Source organism: Apium graveolens, chromosome 2 (genome assembly GCF_009905375.1).
Source record: "Apium graveolens cultivar Ventura chromosome 2, ASM990537v1, whole genome shotgun sequence".
NCBI classification, from domain to species: Eukaryota; Viridiplantae; Streptophyta; class Magnoliopsida; order Apiales; family Apiaceae; genus Apium; species Apium graveolens.
Genome location: NC_133648.1, coordinates 57,561,055 through 57,581,477, shown reverse-complemented (window position 1 = coordinate 57,581,477; position 20,423 = coordinate 57,561,055). Strand labels below are relative to the sequence as shown.

The following is a 20,423-nucleotide window of genomic DNA, read 5'->3' as shown; positions in this document are numbered from 1 at the left end:
TGTGTTAGTGTGGGGTCACAGCATAAGGTTATTATTATTAATTAAGTGAAGTGATATTGTGGAAAGAAAGACCGTGACGACCCGGATCCCCGACCCCGGATCTGGGGGTGTTACAACTAGGATCATAACATCATCATGGTTTTTATAGAAGAGAGTCTTGTCTATGGTACCTCTAGTAAAACCATATTTAAGCAAGAATTCTGACAATGTATCATACCAAGCTCTTGGTGCCTGCTTTAGTCCATATAGAGCCTTGAGTAGCTTGTACACAAAATTTGGAAATTCTAGATTTTCAAAGCCAGGTGGCTGTTGCACATATACTTCTTCTAACTCACCATTTAGGAAGGCACTCTTAACATCCATTTGATACACTTTAAAATTTGAATGTACAGCAAATGCTAGAAAAATTCTTATCGCTTCAAGTCTTGCAACTGGAGCAAAAGTTTCATCATAATCAATTCCTTCTTCCTGTGAGTAGCCTTTTGTAACCAACCTTGCTTTGTTTTCTTGTAACTACACCATTTTCATCCATCTTGTTCCTGAACACCCATTTTGATCCAATTACACTTCTATTCTTTGGTGCAGGAACCAATTCCCAAACTTTATTTCCTTCAAACTGATTAAGCTCCTCTTGCATAACAGATATCCAATCAGGATCCATTAGAGCTTCTTCAGTTTTCTTGGGCTCTACTTGAGATAGAAAGCATGCATGTAGGCACTCATTAGCAGTTGAACATCTAGTCCTTACACCAGCATTTTGATCACCAATTATTGCACTTGGATTATGACTTCTATCCCATTTAGTGTGAGTTTGTTGTCTGGTGCCTTCATCATTTTCATCATTATTGGTATGATTTGTAGATCCTTCTTCTCTTTTCCCCCTGAGTTTGTGCTATCAAAATCAGTTGTTTGAGATGAGCTTTCATTTCCATGATTTTCCTGTTCTGTAGACTCTTCATTCATTATCTGTTGTGCATTGTCTTCACCTTCTTCATCAGAATCACTGTTGATGTTGAGATTTTCAAATGCAAGGGCTTCAACTTCATTCTTATCAAGGCATTCCAAGCCTGGACATTTGTCATCATCAAAAGTCACATCTGTGTTTTCCATAATTTTCTTTTGATCAGCCACATAAACCTTGTAGGCAATCCTCCCCAATGAATATCCCAGAAAAATTGCTTCAAAAACCTTTGAGTCAAATTTTCCCATATATTCAAAGTTGTCTTTTAAAATAAAACACTTGCTTCCAAACACATGAAGATGCTTTACTGTAGGCTTTTTTTAGACATGATTGAGTAGGTTGACTTTCCATGCATTTTGTTGATGAGATATCTGTTTTGAGTGTAGCATGCAGTGTTAACAGCTTCTTCCCAAAAACTAGTTGGCAACTTGACATCTTGCAGCATTGTCCTTGCAGCTTCTACCAATGTTCAGTTCTTTTTTTCAACAACACAATTTTGTTGAGGTGTTCTAGCAGCAGAGAATTCTTGAACAATGCCTTTGCCTTTGCAGAATTCACTCAATATTGTATTTCTGAATTCTGTCTCATTATCACTTCTCAATCTTTTCACACAGTTGTGATCTTCAGCCTGTTTTTATCTTCTTTATGTTCTCAATTATGACGTGTGGAGTTTCATCCTTAGATGCATAAATTCTATCCAAGTATATCTTCAGAAATCATCCACCATCACAAGTGCATATTTGTTCCTTGAAATTGATAAGATATTTACTGGCCCAAAAAAGTCCATATGAATAAGTTGCAAAGGTGCACTTATGGAATTTACATTTTTTGACTTGTGACTTGATCTTTTCAATTTTCCTTTCTAACAGGCTTCACAAACTTCAATTTGAGCAAATTCTAACTTTGGCATGTCTCTCACCAACTCTTGCTTGACCAGAGTGTTGATTGCCTTGTAGTTCAGATGTGAGAGTCTCTTGTGCCATAATTTGTTTTACTCTGTGGATGCCTTGGTTAGAAGCAACAAATTCCATCCTCATTTGTTGAGTCCAAGTCTGTAACAAATAAGCTTCCTTTCCTTGCTCCTTTTAGAGCAACTTCATTGGTCTTCTTGCTGATAAAGATGCACTCTTCTTTGTCGAATAAAACTTTGAAACCCTTGTCTGCAAACTGGCTGACACTGAGAAGATTTAATTCAAGACCATCTACCAATGCTACATCATCAATGACAAAATTTCTAGAAACAATCTTGCCATATTCCATTGTGAATCCTTTGGTGTTGTCTCCAAAGGTCACCAAAGGGTCAACCTTCTCCTCAAATTGTGATAGCAGGGCTTTATCACCTGTCATATATCTGGAACATCCACTGTCTATGATCCATATGATCTTATTCATTTTTCCCTGCACACAATGAGTTTTAAGTATGTTTAGCAACCCAAGCAGTGTTGGGAACTTTCTTCTTGTTAACTTATTTAGCAGAAGTAGAATGAGTTGTTTCAGATAAATAGAATTCATTGACTATTGTGAATTTTGTTTATCTATTATAGACCCAATTATTGTTTCTTTGAGGTCTACTCTCAACTTGTGGCAACTTTTCTTCACTTTCAAGTTGCAAGAAATGCAATCAAACTTATCACAGAATGAGTAGGGATCATTTGCATTTGCTTCATTGTATTTGCAGTCTCCTTTAACTGGCTTGCTAACACCCTTTTTACAAAGGTGAGTTAGGTGATTCACAGAGCCACATTTCCCACATTTTTTTCTTGGGGCATCTGCAACATAAGCAAAACTATTGCTTTTGTTTATCCCAATTTCCCATTTCTATTTTTCTTCTTCTTTCTTGCATCTTCAGTTTTGATTTCTTTGACAGGTGTCTTGAGACCTTGGTTGTTCATGAGATTCTCTTCAGCCTTGAAAGATTGAGTTGCATCTGCATATTTCCTCTCATTATCTTCATCAGCAATTTCTTGCTTGATGATCAACTCTTCTTCACTGAAGTTAACTTCACATGCCTTGAACATAAGTGAACCAACCTTTTTCAGCATTGTCGGAACATTTTCATTTTCTGTTGTTTTTCCTTTGTCGCCTATATTTTTCTTCTTATTGTTCAAGGCATCATAATCAAGACCATTGGCAATGTTTGCACATGGCTTGTTTTTCTCATGGTATTGTCCAACCAACTCAGATGCATTCTTGAAGGACTCCAACTTCACTTCATTTTTCTCTAGCTTTTCTCTCAACACAGCTTCAATCTCATTTGCACACTTGAGCTTATTATTCAGATAAACATTTTCTTGTTTTACAGCTTCAAGCTTCACTATCAACAGTTCAGTTTCATGATTCTCATTTTCAAGCTTCTCATTTATCTTTGTCATTCTGCTAACTTCTTCATTAGCAGCCACCATACTTGTATGAATGTGAAACATTTTTGTGCTCATCTTTTCAACAGTTTCTTGTCCTTATATTGATTCACGTTTAAATCAATGGTGGTAAGAGTTGGTACCTTTATTTTTGATGAAGATGACTCTCCTTGCTCCAAGGCCATTAGTGCATAATTTCCAACTTCCTCATCTTCATCATTTTCGGAGTCATCCCAACTTTTACCCTCTATAATATAAGCTTTGGTTTGTTGTTTCTTTAAAAGAGCTTCATACTTTGCTTCTAATTCAAGATAAGCTTTGTCTTTTTTTGCTTTCTTGGGTTTCCTGCATTCTGTAGCAAAATGGTATAACTCATCACAGTTAAAGCACCTTATTTTTTATCTGTCCACAGATTTAGTTATGTAGCCATTTTTGCTATCAGATGTGTACTTCCCATTTCCTTTCCAGCTGTTGTCTTTGTTGAATGATTGTCCTTTACCCTTGAAGAATCTTGGCTTCTTTACTCTAATGTTAGATAACTTTCTTGCCAGATAGGCCATTGATTGATTTAGCTCATCAAGTTCATCCAGGGTGTAGAACTCAGCTTCTTCCAATTCCAGTAAGACTTGTTCCTGTGAATCATGTTTTTTATCACTTGATGAGGCAACTAGAGTCTGGATCTTAGCTCATCATTAGAGGTCTGGCTTTTATTGACAATTAGGGCACTTGAACCATCTACAACATGCCCTTGACCAGATCTTAATGATTTTCTTTGAATTATTTCTAGTTCATATGTTTTTAAGATTCCATACAAAACTTCCATAGTTATTATGCTCAAGTCTCTCCCTTCTTTGATTGCTGAGATTTTCTGTTCCAAATGATCAGGAAGACTGAGCAAAAAATTCAAGTTCACTTCTTCAGCTTCATAATATTTATCATGAAGCTGCAAGTCATTAATCAGCTTGTTAAACCTTTCAAACAAATCAGTTATGATTTCCTTTGGCTTAGCCATAAAACCCTCATACTGTGAGATCAGTATCCTTCTTTGGTTTGACCTAACTTCCTCAGTTCCTTCACACATTATCTCTATCTTTTCCCCGATCTCCTTAGTTGTGTCATAGTTGACAATGTTGTTGTACATTACATTGTCAAGTGATACCATTAAGATTAACTGCAAGCCACTATCCAGGGAGACTTTTTCTTTCTCAGGCTCAGTGTATTCTGCAGGATCCTTAGGAGCATAATGAGCTGGGATAACCATGTCTCCATCTGTAGATTCATCAACTGTAACCATAGGAATGAAGGGTCCATTTTTGAGGATCTGAATGTATAGTGGATTGGTCATCCTGATAAACAACATCATTTTCTTCTTCCATAGAGTATAGTTAGCTTTGTCAAAAGAAGGAATTTTGATGCTACTGATTTTCTTTGTATTCATTCTTCCAAGATCTTGAATCTGTTTACTTTCAGATTTTGCTCTGATACCACTTGTTAGGTAATGAATTACACACAGAGGGGGTGAATGTATTTTTGTATTTTTATGCTTTTCTTGAATATTTAAGGTGGTGAACAAAGTAAACTAAATCTTGCAGTGAGATGTATTAATACTGAAATTAAGCAAGTAATAACAGTGAACACAAATCTTTCAAAACTCACTTAATTTTATATTAAAATTAAGAATATTTTGCTACAAAATTTCTAGGCTCTTTGTTGCTAAAGTACTTAGCTTCTTTCTTGCGAGAAATACAAGATTTTCTTATCTCAAAAATTACAACTAACAAAAGACCGGTGTTAACTTTATATCATAGTTAACTACTGGTTTACACAGTGTACAATAAGAGATGTTATTTACTTTAATAAACTGTCACTTATCATTTCCATTTTAGGAAAAGTATGTCTTCTATTTTTGGCTTAGCATATCTTTGCATATTGTGTTAACTTTGATCTTCCTTTGTCAGTTAATCTTCACCCTTGATCTTGCACACTCTTCAAGCTGCTTTTTGTAGACTTGTCAATCCAACTAGTTGGATTGTTTATTGATTTTTAATCTTGGATATTAAACTGGTATACAATTTGTACTTTGAGATTTTACCTCGAGATCTCCAGTTAGGCATATAGAGATCTTGACATCTTGATAAGTATATTGACTTATCGAGATGTCTAATACTCCATAGTTGATTTGACTTGTAGAGGTCTTTGAGTTCTCTATAAGAGATTTTAGCTTATCGAGATCTCTCATCTTCATATCTTCACTTTGGCTTATCGATATCTCTGAGTTCTCTAGTGACTCATTGACTTGTCGATAAATCGGAGTTCTCTAGTTAAATTTGAATTTTCGATAACTCAGAGTTCTCTAGTGAATTTTGGCTTGTTGATATCTCTGAGTTCTCTAGTAAAATTTGACTTATCGATAACTCAGAGTTCTCTAATGAATATTGATTTGTCTATAACTCTGAGTTCTCTAGTAGCTATCATGAGTTCTCTATAAGTCATTCTGGAGTTCTCGAATGACTTCTCTATAACACTAAATATGTGACTTGTAGAGATCTTGACTTATAACATTTTTCCCAAAACAGATTTATTCAACTCCAAGCTTCTTCATAATTCTTCTGAGGCATGATCTTCTTCCTGATAAAATTCTTAGGCTTGATACTGTTTAAAGAAAAAGACTCCAGTATGCTCTTTTAATATTTTTACAGACTTTAAATGTTACAATACAAAATGCAAAATAAGATTACAATACAACTTACTTAGGGTTGTCAATTTGACTTAGTCTTGTTAAAGTACAGGCATGTTTTGCACAACAATACGTCAATACGGTACAAAATGACACAAATAATTAGTATTTATGTTCGAAAATATGGTATACGAACACGAAAAAATACGAATACAATTAGTGTCAAATTTAGTTTTTTGATATAGGTACACGACAAGGAACGAAAATACACAAAATAAATAAATAGTTAAAATTTTAAAAATATGTAATACACGCACACACACACACACACATACATACATATATATATAATACTAAATATGAATTAGCTATTCTAAATGACATATATAAAAAGAAACACGCAAGATCAATTCGTGAACATTATGTTTTTAATTTCATTTTGATTTTGAACAATTTATAATTTGTTGTGCTTAAAAAACATATTCACTTGTTTTTTGGATTTGTAATCAGAACTTTGTTATTTATTGTCCAAGACTATTTAATTATCTATAAAAAAAATTAAATAAAAAATTCATATAAAATTCGTGTACTTTTGTGTATTGAAACAGGTAAACACGAATATATTAGTTTTGATTAGTGTCACCAAATTGGCACACGAATGCAAATTCAGGTCAGGTTCGGGTTTATGATTTGATATACGAAAAAACGAAAGTAAGTGAATGTTTGTACACGACACGGAACGTTGCTAGGTCTACAACTAACACCCCCACCACTTTCCCGTCAAGTTTGACTATCAACTAACGGTTGACCATGGGTAAATAAGTAATTTTATTATAAAATATTTTTTAACATCTATTATATATATTTTCAATGTATATTATATATTTTAAGATAAATACACAATCTGATTTTTTAATTAATTAAAATATAATATTGTTATTTAAATGTAAAGTGTAATATAAATATAAAAAAGTGTATTAGAATTTTAATTAATGATTATTTTTTAGTTATACAATTTAGTGTCTAATCCTAATTTGATAAAATATTTAAATTATACTATACGTATTTAGTATAATAAATATCATAATTTTTTATATTAAAAGTACTAATTTACCCCTGGTCAACGGTCACTTGAAGGTCAAACTTAACGGAAAAAGGGGTTCGGGATGCTTAGTTGTGAAAAAATACATAATTAAGGGATGCAAAATGTATATAGCTATATTATGGGATGTGAAATATAATAAGTTAAAATTAAGGGATGTAAATTGGAAATTGCTCAAAAATTTTGATAGTCCCTTAATCAATATAGTAAGAATTACAGAAGGGGAGTTGAATGGAATTCTTGAACCTTTTTCTTAAAATAAAAATGTTCAAACTCGAATACAAATATAAGTGTTTTGATTAGCACAATGCGGAATAAAACTTAAGTGAATCAAAACATAAGTAATTAAAAATAAGAGTCTTTAAAAAACTTTCTGGTGGATTTAAACAATTCCACCAGAGATATATATTATATCGAGAGAACTCTGTGTGCAAGAATGCTCACAGCTGCTTACAAATTTGAACTCCCGAGAATACAAAGAAATGCTAATAATTCTGCTTACAAATATTTCTCACTTTTTGTATCTCAGATCTTCGTTTCTATTTGCTACTTCTTGGTTTATATATTACCAAGATTACAAAGTCAAAAGATAGAATCATTATAAAAACTATCAGTTTTTATGCTTTGCTACTTTGTTCTCTATTACCCAGTTAATAGGCTTCATCATTCCATTTGCATACATCCCGACGCATGTGACCAATTGTCACTGTCAACTGATGTTTTAATTCTTTATCCGTTGGGTACATGATCTTCCATCGACTTTATGATCATTTGTTGATGGCTTCATTGATCATCCGTCGACTGCTATAAAAACATCTGTTGATAGCCATTTGATCATCCGTCGATGGCTTTGTTAATCATCCGTCGGTAGCTATTTTGACACTTGACTTTAATTCATTTATGTATAATTACAAGACATCATTTATGTACAATTAATCAACCTATTTTGCATATCTATTTAAAGTTAACATGACTTACATGCTACTACAGACTCTATACAAAGGTGTATGCAGAAATGTGCTACAGACTCATTATTACATAAGCTACTCACTCGATGGATAATAAATCATTATCCGTCGGGACTATAGATTTATCCGTCAGGACTAAAATTTTTATCCGTCGAGTGCTACATTATTTCACTAAGTAAAATCTACTTAGGTGTTTTGTTTATGAAATCATCAAGTACACAACATATGCACAACAATTTTATTTGTAAGGTAAATTATTAAAATGATATCATTTAAATATTTTATACATTTATGTATGATATGATTTTATCCAATTCATTCATGTTGTTAATTCATTCAGATCATTCAGAAATTTTAATCATTATTTTAGATTTATTAGATGACCAATAATTTTAATTAGCTATAGAAGTTAAATATTCAATTATTTAATTTTTCAAATGATCTATTTTGAATAGAATTTTACCAATTTTCCAGAAAATTTAAATTTGTTCCACAAATATTGTATGCTTCAACTTTCTAAAATTTAAGTTTTCAATACCTCGACCTAGCTGGCAGAACAACTAGTGAAACATATTCCGTGGTGTATCTTCTGGAATTTGGTCGATTTTGTCGGTGTTTGTATATATTTGGTAAGAGTAATGCTACCTATTACAAAAATAATTTCAAAAAAAATTCCAAATAACACGTGAAGTATTTTTATTTGTGAATCCAATATATAGAGCAGAGTTGTGTGCCTTACTCGGGGTTAGTGCGTGACTGATCAACAGCCTAACCTTAGTTTTTTAAATAAAAGTGAAGATCCAATTCTAATCATTGCTTAACAAGAAACATGATTCCTTATAACATTTCACTTGATCATTGTTTAATCTCAGTATTGTCACTGTGATTTGCTGAGCTAGTTAGCTCGCTCTTGCGAATATGTTTATTTTTTTTCCAGTTAAGAAGGAAATCATTGGTGGCGAGGATCCCCAAACAAGTGGGCGGGCTAGGATTCCAGGTTGAGACGAAATTAGCTAGTTGAAGACTTTTTTTTTAGTTTTGAGTTTGAAAGTTTGTAAGAATATTTTATTTTTAGATGTAAGTTAAACTAGTTGGGATTTGGTACGTGTGTAATGTAAATAAGGTTGTGGCTTGTGTGCATAATTTAACCTGTTGCAATCCGTGGTTATGGTAAGTAGGGTCATTGCATATATTATTTTCAAAAACAGGTTTATATATTGTGTGTGTTGGTGTTGTGAACCCCAAAATTATGACCCGGGTTTGGCGGGCGTCACAGCAAGGGCCACCACTAACTACACTTTTAACAAACACATGGAGGAGATGAAAAAGGTAAAGCTTGACTCTATGAGTAGTTTGAATATACAATTGTGTTTAATAGTAGCATGTTAGTAACATTTTATATACAGCTTTCAAAGAAGTGTTTTGATTGGTTAAGTGAGAAGCCTAGATCACAGTGGTCTAGGAGTACTTTCAGAACTTTTTACAAAGCGGACATGTTTGTTAACAACCTCTTAGAGGTGTTCAGCAGTAGCACAAAGAGATACAAAGATTTTCCAATAATTTCTATGTTAAAACCCATATATGTTGATGTAATGAGAAAGATTTAGTTGAGGAGGGATAAAATACAAAACAGTTATACATTAACACCATTTGCCCTAATGTTATGAGGAGGCTTAACAAGTAAGTTATTTTGCTAATTTACACTGCATGCACACACTTGCTTAGTAGACACATTTACATTTTCTTGACAAATAACTCTACTTTTAGAGCAATAGAGCAAAGTAGAGGCTGTCATGTTGTTTGGAGTGGAGGAGAAAGGTACATGGTCTCAATGTCATCGGTGGAGATGAGATGGTTGTTGATCTAGATGCTCATAAATGTGCTTTCAAGAAGTGGGAGTTGTCTGACATCCCATGTTACCATGCATGCATTTCCTAGAGTAAGAAACCTTTTAAATTATTCATTCATCAGTCATACCACAAGGACATGTTTTTGTCATGTTATCTTCATATTGTGGAACTTACGTGTGAAGAAGAAGAGTGGGAGGCAACAAATCATCCCAAGCCTTTACCTCCACAAGTTAAGCCTTAGGTAGGCAGACCTAAGAATAAAAGAAACAACAAAAATGATGTGATTTCTACAGATCCAACAAGACTGAAAAGGCAAAACACAAATGTCAAATGCAGCTATTATACAGAATGCAAATACAATGCAAGAACTTGCCTGACTAGGGTAGTAAGGTTTTACTTTTTAATACTTATGAACTTTACTAATTAGTGTTAGTCATGAAGTGGAGATTCATGTTCATAATTATTCTTGCAAATGGCTGATAGAGCAAATGGCTGTGAAAAGCAGTTCAAGATAAGGACTAATGCACCAAAGAAGAAGGCACCAATTGTTGGTGCCAATGAGAGTGCCATTAGTGGAGATGGTGCATCAAATGGATAAGCTGATGTTGGCAGAACTAAAAGAAACACTATAGGAGAATCTAAGGCTAGTGAAGGTGCCCCAAGGAGTACCACTGAAGGAGGATCAGGAGGAGGGTAAACAATAACCAATAAAAACATTCAAACAAGAAGGAGGGCAATGCAAGATGAGCTCGGGATACATCCAGTTTGGAAAATTCGACCTTGTGTACCATATTATTAGGATTGTTATTGTTATGTCGTGACATGCAGAAAAGACTTGTGTTTGGTATTTTGTGTCTCCTTCAATGGGGTATTAAACTATTCGTTTTGGATGTCGTACAATTGTTTAAGTTATTTTGTATGACCTTCGAATTCGTGTACCTTATGGTAATGTTTTATCAAGTACGCTTCTTAGAATATCGTAGTTTGCTTTTACGATTTGTTAAGTTTAGTAATTAGAGGTACTTTATTATGTATGAACATTAAACAAACTGTAGACATAAATCATTACATAAAAGTTGAACGTCATATTACTAGCGAAATCACCAACCAAATCGAAAATTACACCAAAAAGATGATAAACAAACAACCAACACCTAAATTACAACAAAGATACTTAAAACAAACACTTCAACAGTGTCGTACTAGAAATAAACACTTCACTGCTTTACTCTTCTTCAGAATCAGATGCAGCCACTGGAACCTCAGTGTTCTCACCCACAGCCTGGAGCACCATATTCATCATGCACGAGAACAACACAAACATTACAATCACTATCATCTCTTACTTCCTCTTCATTTCATTAATCCGGGTTTGATGTTTTTCAAACAAACGATCAATCATGCGTTCGTACTTGTGCGCCGACTCAGCAATCATATCCTGCAGCTCCTCGATGACTGCTACAGCCCGCAGACCAAATGGTGGGTCAACCCACATGTGATATCCACACCCCTCTTCCCCACACTCGTGAAGCCTCCTACCATCATTTTCTTCATACCAACGAGTCTTCACCACGCTGAGATGATTATAGTTGCACATCAAATCGAACAAATCATCATGAGGAGGCATTCTTTCATCCATTATGAGTTGTGAAATTAGGGTTGAAAATTGAGATGGGGAATAAATAGAGGGGTTAAAGAACTTTATAGATACATTACAGATTCGTTGAAGTATCATAAGTCTGATTTATCCCTCAAAAAATTAACGGAGTTAGGGAAAACTGACGCGATACACATAATTTAAGTAATTGTTAACTACAATATAACATGTGCTAGATTATGAACTATAGCATTTCAAGTGATCCGACACCTAAAATGCACTTATACAAAGTGCTTTTTACTCATAACATATATATATTAAAAAAAATAAAAATTTAAAATAAAAATTTAAAAAACCATGCATGACCAGTGTTCTAAAAATCGGTTTAGGCGACCGCCTAAGCGGTGGTAAAACGCCCTAATTCGGACCCAGACGGTGATTTAGGCGTTTTTATGAAAATCGGGATTAGGTGGTCAAAATCGGTCTTAGACGATATAGGCGGAATATAATTAAAAAAAATCATTTTTTACGTTTTATAATTTAATTCATAAATTTTATAATTTCACACAATATCATGCCAATTTCTAATATAAAGTATTGGTAAAAGGTAAAAAGTAATCTAATATATTTATTTTCTCACTTAAAATATAAAAATGACATATTGTAATTAGTTAAGAAGTGTAAATTAAAATATAATTAATATTATATACTCAATAATTAGTACATAACGAATGTAAAATGTGTAGATATTAATTAATATCATTCTACTTTTTTTGTCAAACAAATATTTGACATATTGATCATTATATAATTTTATATTCTTCTGATTAATGTTTCGATTAATTTAAATTTAAAGTAATATTATAAAAATCAGTTTGTCGATTAATCTCTCGAAGATACCCTCACCGTTTAGCGATTTCTGGAACACTCTGCGTGACACGGGGAATAAATAATTAACTAGCCTAAAAGCCCGTGTGAGGCACGGGCCTCCATATATATTGAAATATTATCTCGAATGAATTAACATTTATATAGAAATAATTTTTGAATACGATAAATGATTATTTTAACTTTTTACTGGATTGTCTTACTTCTATCTTTTTCATACATACTATTAGAGCGATATTAGATAATTTTAGTGATGCAAGCTTATTATTTTTATCGTATAGTTCGATTTTAACTTACCCCAAAAATTTTGAGATTATATATTTATGTAAGGTATATGATCTTAATTAATAAAAAAAATCAAAACTATATCATTATAACAAAAACATTTGAAATTGTTTGCAGGATATGCATCGGGTCACTTTGGGATCGAGGATTATCATTTAGGCTGTCAAAAAAATTGGAAAAATCTGATATTCGTCCGAAAAATTTGCATTTGTATCCGAAATAAAGTAGATATTATCCGTATCCGAAATAAAGCGGATATTATCCGTATTCGAATCCGACAATTGCAAATACGGATATGGATATAGGCATATTCATATTCGATAGTATCTGAATCCGAATAAATATATTATATTTAAATATTTATATAATTTAAATTTTATTATATTAAATTTATGGTGTGTGTGTGTATATAAATACACACACGTATATATATACATTTAAATATTATGTTTATACAAATTTTGTATAATGTAAAAGCAGCATTGACATATATTAAAAAATCATTTGATTTCAACAATTTAAAGATAAAAAATATATTGAAAAGATAAATAAAATTAATTTTTGAATAAATTAAAATAGGATTAAATCGCTTTAACTATAATTTCAATTTTTAAAATTAAAATTTTAATTTTTACTGTATTTTTTTCAAACTGTTTTCAAATTTTTAATATAAAATTAAAAATTCTGATTGAAAATAGGATTCGGATCCGAATATTATCCGTATCCGGGTAGTATCCGTCGGATCCGAATTCGGATATTATTCTTTATATATTTCTGAATTCCGATACGGAATTTCAGATTTGGATTCGGATATGGATATAAGCAGATCTATATTCGAATTATCCTTTTGACAGCCCTAATTACTATCCCTGCTCCTGATTCCCGAAGACACCGTGAATCCCAAACATGGATTCTATTCATTACTGATCTTCGTCGGAACGAGGATTCCCACTTGGATGCGGGGAATAATTAAATAATAATTTTATATTTTTAGTATATTTTTTAAATAAAAAATAATTTACTAATTCGTAATATATAAAAACATTTATAATATCTCATATTTTTAAAATCAAATCATATTTAAATATGGTATGTAATGTAAATGAATGAAAAAATAAAAATATATATTATATTATTATGTAAAAAAATTGATTAATAAAATAATAGATTATATTAAAATTATTATAATTTTTTAAATACTATTTTTTATAAAACTTTATTTAATAAATAAATAAAAATATATATCTCATCCCGCTGTATATATATATATATAACAAATCAGGGTTAATTAAGAGAATTTACAAATGTGAAGTGAGTGAAACAAATTGAAAATGAATATGAGGTGAGTGAAACAAATACGAGATGGTGTTATTTTTAAAATTTTATAATAAAACTATAAAAACTAAATAAAAAAGAGGTGCATAAATAATATAAACAAATATTTTATTTACTCAAAAATTAAAGTAACAAACAAAATTTCATATAAAGAGAGGATATAACTTATCTAATAAAAATTTTAAAGTAAACTCAAGAATGTAGCACCATGGTTGTGATATAAAATATTTTAGTAGAAAGTTTGGCTTTCGATTCTTAGTAATAGAATACTATGCATATGTTTAACAAAAATTGTGTTAAGATGACATTTTTATAATTTTCCAACATAAAATGACAAAATTGTAATTTGGGAGTCACTAAAATGGCTTAATTTGCCCATAACCCTCATTTAATATGGGTTTGTCTAGTGTGTGCACATGGACACACATTAATCACTAAATTATATGAATTTAGAGTGTTTTTATTGGTGGAATCGATGTAAATGCAGGGGTCCATCAACATTTCTGATTGAAAAAACAATCAAATTTTGACACATATTTTCTTATTGTGTGCCCACAGCAGAAAATTCGTAAACTAAATTTATATAAAAAGAGAGAATATGACTTATCTAACAAGAATTTTAAAATGAATCAAAATATTTTGCAGCATGTATGGTGACCACATAAAAATGATAATAAGGAGGTAAATGGTTTGATTTATAGTGGATACAATAATTCTTCTTATTTTTAACTAAATTGTGTTTGATAAAAAGAGAGAATATGAGTTATCTAATAAGAATTTTAAAATGAACTCAAAATGTTATGTAGCACGTATGTTAGTTAGATAAAATTGATAATAAGTAGATAATGGTTTCGATTCCGAGTAGATTTACTAATTATACTTATTTTTAAATAAAATTGTGCAAAGATGGCATTTTAATAATTTTTTAATATAAAATGTCAAATTTGTATATACCAAATTTAACCATTTTTAGAAGCCCTTGGCGGCCTGAGAGCAGCATCAGTCTGGAGGAAGAAGAGAAAAAGAAAAGAGAAGGGGAGAAGAGGAGGGAGAGTAGAATACAAAGGCGAGACATGAGAAGAGGAGAATAAAAGGCATTTTGTGCTGTATCTTCTCCTAAATCACCTTACTTGTGCTGATTCTTCTCCCAATTCATTTTTATCAGGTTTGTTTTTTTACAAAATCGTTTTTATTACATTATATCACCCCCAACACTCCACGTTCCCTGTGATCGAAAAACAGAACACTCAACTTACCCAAATTATTGGGGATCTCTCTGCACTCTTCTTTTCTCAGATCCCCAATAAGCTTCACTCACACTACTACATCCCCCTCGTTAAGGTGTGCGCGCACGGGTTGATTATAATTTACTATGCCATTTGCTTAATTTTATTAGTAGGATTCCTATGGAGGTCACTATGTATAACTGTTTTCGACACTTTGTTATATGTTAGTGCTTAACATATTTAACCCTAAATAACAAAATTAAACTTGTACTCTTTAATCCCTTCCAATTGTTTATATTTCCGAGCATATTTATATTTCCGAGCAAGTGTCGCATTTTAAGGTGTATAAAAAATGTAGTTATATAACTTATTTTTATAATTTTCTTTTTCTGAATAAAAGTTGAATGTTTTAATTTTTATTCAGAAAAACAAAATTGTTAAAAAAAATTACAGAACTATAATTTATATGCACCTTAAAATGCGTGTCGGACACTCTCTTAAAAAAGGGACGGAGGGAGTATAACCTCTTCTCTTCTTTTTTTTTTTCCGAAACTTGTATAACTAAATTCTTTGCCAGGAGAAATTACACGTTCATGAATTGTATTTGTATCTATATAAAGCCCTTTTTTTTGGAGCCACAGGTAATTATATAATTAACCAATTTAATATTATTTATGACTTTAAATTAACTGTACGGTGCGTGTGATGGTGTCAAATGTGTGTTCTGTTACATGTATAGTCAAGAAACGAGTATTTAGTTTCGATTATTTAAAATTAGTGTGATGGTACGAAATGTGTGTTTTGTGCAATGCTAGATGGAAAATGACTATGGCCATTGCAATAATATGAAATTCTGCGGTGTTTTGAAATTCTGGTTGAGTCTATATTAAATTAATAACATATGGGCAGATAACGTGTATAGTTATTATATTGTTTGGTTTATGATGCAGGTTGTAGTTTTTGATGGCGCAGATTGGAATTCACACTAAGAAACTGTTTTCATGCAAAGATCATAAGTTAAGCAAGTATATTTGTGTTTCTGCTGTTTCATGTAATTCCAGTCTAGATCATAGAAAGCTGTGTGATTGTATATGCAAAGAGGTTGAATCCACAATATTTTCCTGTTGGCCTTGTGAAGACTTACTTAAAGCATATGAAAGGAAGAGGCAACTTGAAAGCCTGTTTGTATTAGCTCCTCAATATGTGGTTAAGCCTTATTGTGTTGGGCGCTTAATGGATGATGACCTTACATCAGTGCATGATGATCTTACATCAATGTATTTGGAAATGCCATCAAAAGTCAAAATGTTGAAGACAGAGAAATCTTGTCTTATAACAGAGCAAGTGTCCAGTTTAACCTTTAATGAATGGCTTCCAACTTCAAATGAGCAGGATTTACTTTCGTTCTTCAGGTTAGAAACTTTGTGCGTGTGTGTTTGTGTATATGTATTATAAACTTCAGAGTTATTCTCTTGTATTCAAAAGAAATTTATATTTTATTGTTCTGTTTTATACAGTTCTCTTTTTTCCACTTTGGGAAAGTTTCATCAAGCAAAGAAGTATTTTGGGAATATCAGGGCTGGCATACGCATCACAGATAAACGTCCAGTATTTGTCCTCCCTGCTGCATTTGAAAGTATACATACTAAAATTATTTATTTAATATATCATATTTAGTTTTCTTGTATAACAAATGTAAGTAACTTTAAAATTAAAACACTTTTAGAAGAGAAACTTGACGAGGGGATAAGGAAGGACCTTGGGGAACTTCATGAAATGTTGTTGGAATCTAAAATCCAGGGAGTTTTTGAAAGGGAGCTGTTTGACAAACTGTGTAAGAAATATACTCGAAGTGAAAATGGAAGTTTCGCATACAGTGGCGAATCTTTAAGGTAAGTCACGTGTGGGTCTCTGTTTATTACGTAACTATTAAAGAAAATAGAAATTTAATTGTTGTTGTGTTTCACTTATCATATTAAATGTTTTGATCACAAAAGCTAAAACCCTGTTATGATGGCTGGCGTTCAATAGAATGGTTCTGTTCTGGGTGTACCCTAGGCCTAGCATTATTATGTTTATAAGGGAGGATCATGGTCCAAGTATATATTTAATATCAGAGTAGTTTTGTTACAGTGGTCCATTGAATCCAAAAAAGAGGTAGGCTTGTTTTGTCATTTATATTGTCAAATTAATCAAAATGATATAATTATGTAGAACGCTGCAGGACAAGTCTAAGAAAAGGGTTGGGAATAGAAGATAGAACCTATCAGCGTGCACAAAATCTCAAATTGATCATTAATTGGAGACTTTACCATTCATAATATTCTATCTTTAAAGAAAATTACAAATGTTTAACAAGTTATTTCAAATCATGGAGAACAAATAGAATCCTAGATAAAAAAAATCAATTTTTTTATTCTGCCTAATACTTGTTTACTGTATATTCAAATTACAACATATTCCTAACTAGATGATGCAGATATTTATTATTAAATACACCTATTTCTAAATAATGTAAAACAATTAACTAATTTAATCTTTTCCTCGTCATCAGCAGAAGTGCACCTTAAACGGTCTACAAAGGAGGCGCTGGTTGAGTGTTGTCTTATCCATATATGAATAAAATTTATTGATCAAGATTCAAGCTAGCGCAGTGAACATATCTAGAGATTTTAGAAAAGGACAATCTTAGTATATGCCTGTCCAAGCTAATAACACAACGGACGCTTTTAGAATTATTAAATAGAATATTTTTTATAGTATATACGTGGAAGTATGTTCAACTTTTTTAGTCTTAGGTGTTTTATAAATTTTAACACTTAATTATCTTCTTTAGAATTTCTAAACAATTTAATCAACTTGGAAGTGAAAAAAATTCAAATAGTTTATCAAGCAGAAATTGTTAATTAAAGATGTGATTCTTTTAAGAAGTATGTATATGTATCCATGCAATTTTTCTTGCTTATTTGTAATGTTAAAATCTCTTAGTTGTTAAGTAATTAGTGCATTATGTCAAAACGTTGAATTTGTATCTCATGTAGTGCTACTTAATATTTGGTAGCTGGTAGTTAAATATTAGTGGAAATTACAAGAACAGGGTGCTAACATGCATATGAAAGGTTTGTTGGAAAGGTATAAGCTGGTAAAAGAATTTATTGTATCAAAATGATGTCAAACCTAGATGATTCTAAGATTCATACATTGGTTCAATTTTTTTATTGATCTAGACTTGCTAACTGTATTTGTTCCATGAAGCATTTGAATAACTTCTTTCCATATAAAAAACAGAGTTATCACGAAGCACTCATTTAATATTAAAAAAGGTGAAAGGTACTTTACCGGGAGAAATGGAATTTTTTTTTCACCACCTTTATTGATTTATTAATAGAGATTTGAAATTTAGCCATGAGTGACTAACTCATTACACATAAGAAACACACCACTACTGCATAACTAAAAGCCTTAAAGACTAGATATACCAACAGTGAAAAAGGCTTTGAATAACATGCAAGATAAGCTGCGAAGAAGTAATAGCTGATTCGATCTTCTTGTGCTCAAAGAAGAGGATGATAAATCTGTATTGTAATTGTAAACTTATTTTAGAATTGAGTTGTATTGTTTATAGCACTGGTATTCATTTTGGATATATTGACAAGGACTAGCCAATCATACTGTATTATTTACATTATGTATTGTATTTATTGTCTCTCTTTAATTCTACTTATGTAAATCTTTTTTCAGAGATGGATCATTTATAATCACACACTGCCCTGTAGTTTGGACCCCTACAAAAAGATTCGAATTCATTGTGAAATTAGGGAAATACAGAGATTTGAATAAGAGTTTTTATGATCTACTTACTAGTGATGTCGTTGTTAAACCGATTCTCAATGTTGACTTTTGGACAAGGGTAGACACGGCTGAACCAGCATCTTTAGCTTCCATGCTGAAACCATTATATACACGTGGGAAGTACACGTCATATACAAATACCGAAGCTATACGTTCTTTTCACAAACATGCATATGAGCATAAACCAGTAAGTGCAATGTTCTATTTTATGACAGTCTAATAATATAAGAACTTCTGGGCAATGAGTTTTCTGTTTTTTTGTTTTCTTATAAATAGGATGAATGTTCATCACTTTTGGAGATGGAGAGAGTATTATACTCTGTCTTCCCAGAGGCGCTTGCAAGCTTATATGAGATGGCAATTGATCTACTGCATTTTTCAAGCAATTCAACAGTTATCACAGACACACGGTAATTTTTTTAACATTTTTGCATTAAAAATAGTATATAGATATATACACACACATCTGGACATATAATATGATGTTTCTTGAATTCCAGGGATTCTCTTCCTTCCATTGTAAAATTTCTGCAAGAGTAGACACCATGGGTTTGAGTCTAGCTCTTACGTGACATTCAAACCTTTTCAAATTCGCACTTTGGTGATCCTGGCATTACTTGGTAGCCGCTTGTGATCAATTGTCACGGATACTTTTGGTTCTGGCGAAACTGATAAGAACGTGACACGAAGAGTTTAGACTGCACATATATGTTTTTTCACAAATGTACATCTCCCTCTTATGAGATTATTTTCCATTTCAGGTATCACTTCTGCGTGTAATTACTTAAAAACTTATAGAGTGATGTATAGCTTTTCTCATTTATATAATATTGCAATTCACTTGTTTTAGTACAAGTATTTGTTCCAAACTGTTATAGTTCCACTTAATGGGGCTCTAAATTGTTTATATGTAAAGATCGTTCCACCTACGGGGGCTCTATATTGTTTAAAAGTAGTGGTAAAATTTTGAGAATTGCCGCCACTAGATGGCATATAAGGTTTGTACAGGCAACATTTGCCAATGTGCTCAGCAGATTCAAAAGTAATGCACAGTTATACACATTGCACGGTTTAATTTGATTTTAAATAATTTAGTGTTGCTGAGTTGTTAAATTGTGGTTTTTAAAACTGATAATAAAATTGTAATGTTTGACCTCAGTATGACATGAGAACGGGATAAGTCATAAGAATGTGTTGGCTTTTGTAATACCAACAATAATGTAACCGTACTTATCTATCTATGATTAGAGCAAGTCCAACTTTATGGAGTTAAAAATAGGGGAATGATCTAATACAAATTAAAATCAAAATAGAAAATTAGAACT

General features: G+C 31.9%; 1 protein-coding gene across 1 annotated transcript; it reads left to right on the top strand.

The window, feature by feature from the left end:
• The first annotated feature begins 14,978 nt into the window (after positions 1-14,978).
• On the top strand, positions 14,979-20,027 carry LOC141707446 (uncharacterized). The gene is made up of 7 exons (XM_074510617.1): positions 14,979-15,185; positions 16,197-16,658; positions 16,764-16,882; positions 16,973-17,138; positions 18,988-19,285; positions 19,375-19,508; positions 19,599-20,027. The coding sequence occupies exons 2-7, from the start codon at positions 16,210-16,212 to the stop codon at positions 19,636-19,638; spliced, it is 1,206 nt and encodes a 401-aa protein (XP_074366718.1). The 5' UTR covers positions 14,979-15,185; positions 16,197-16,209; the 3' UTR covers positions 19,639-20,027.
• Positions 20,028-20,423: the final 396 nt, after the last annotated feature.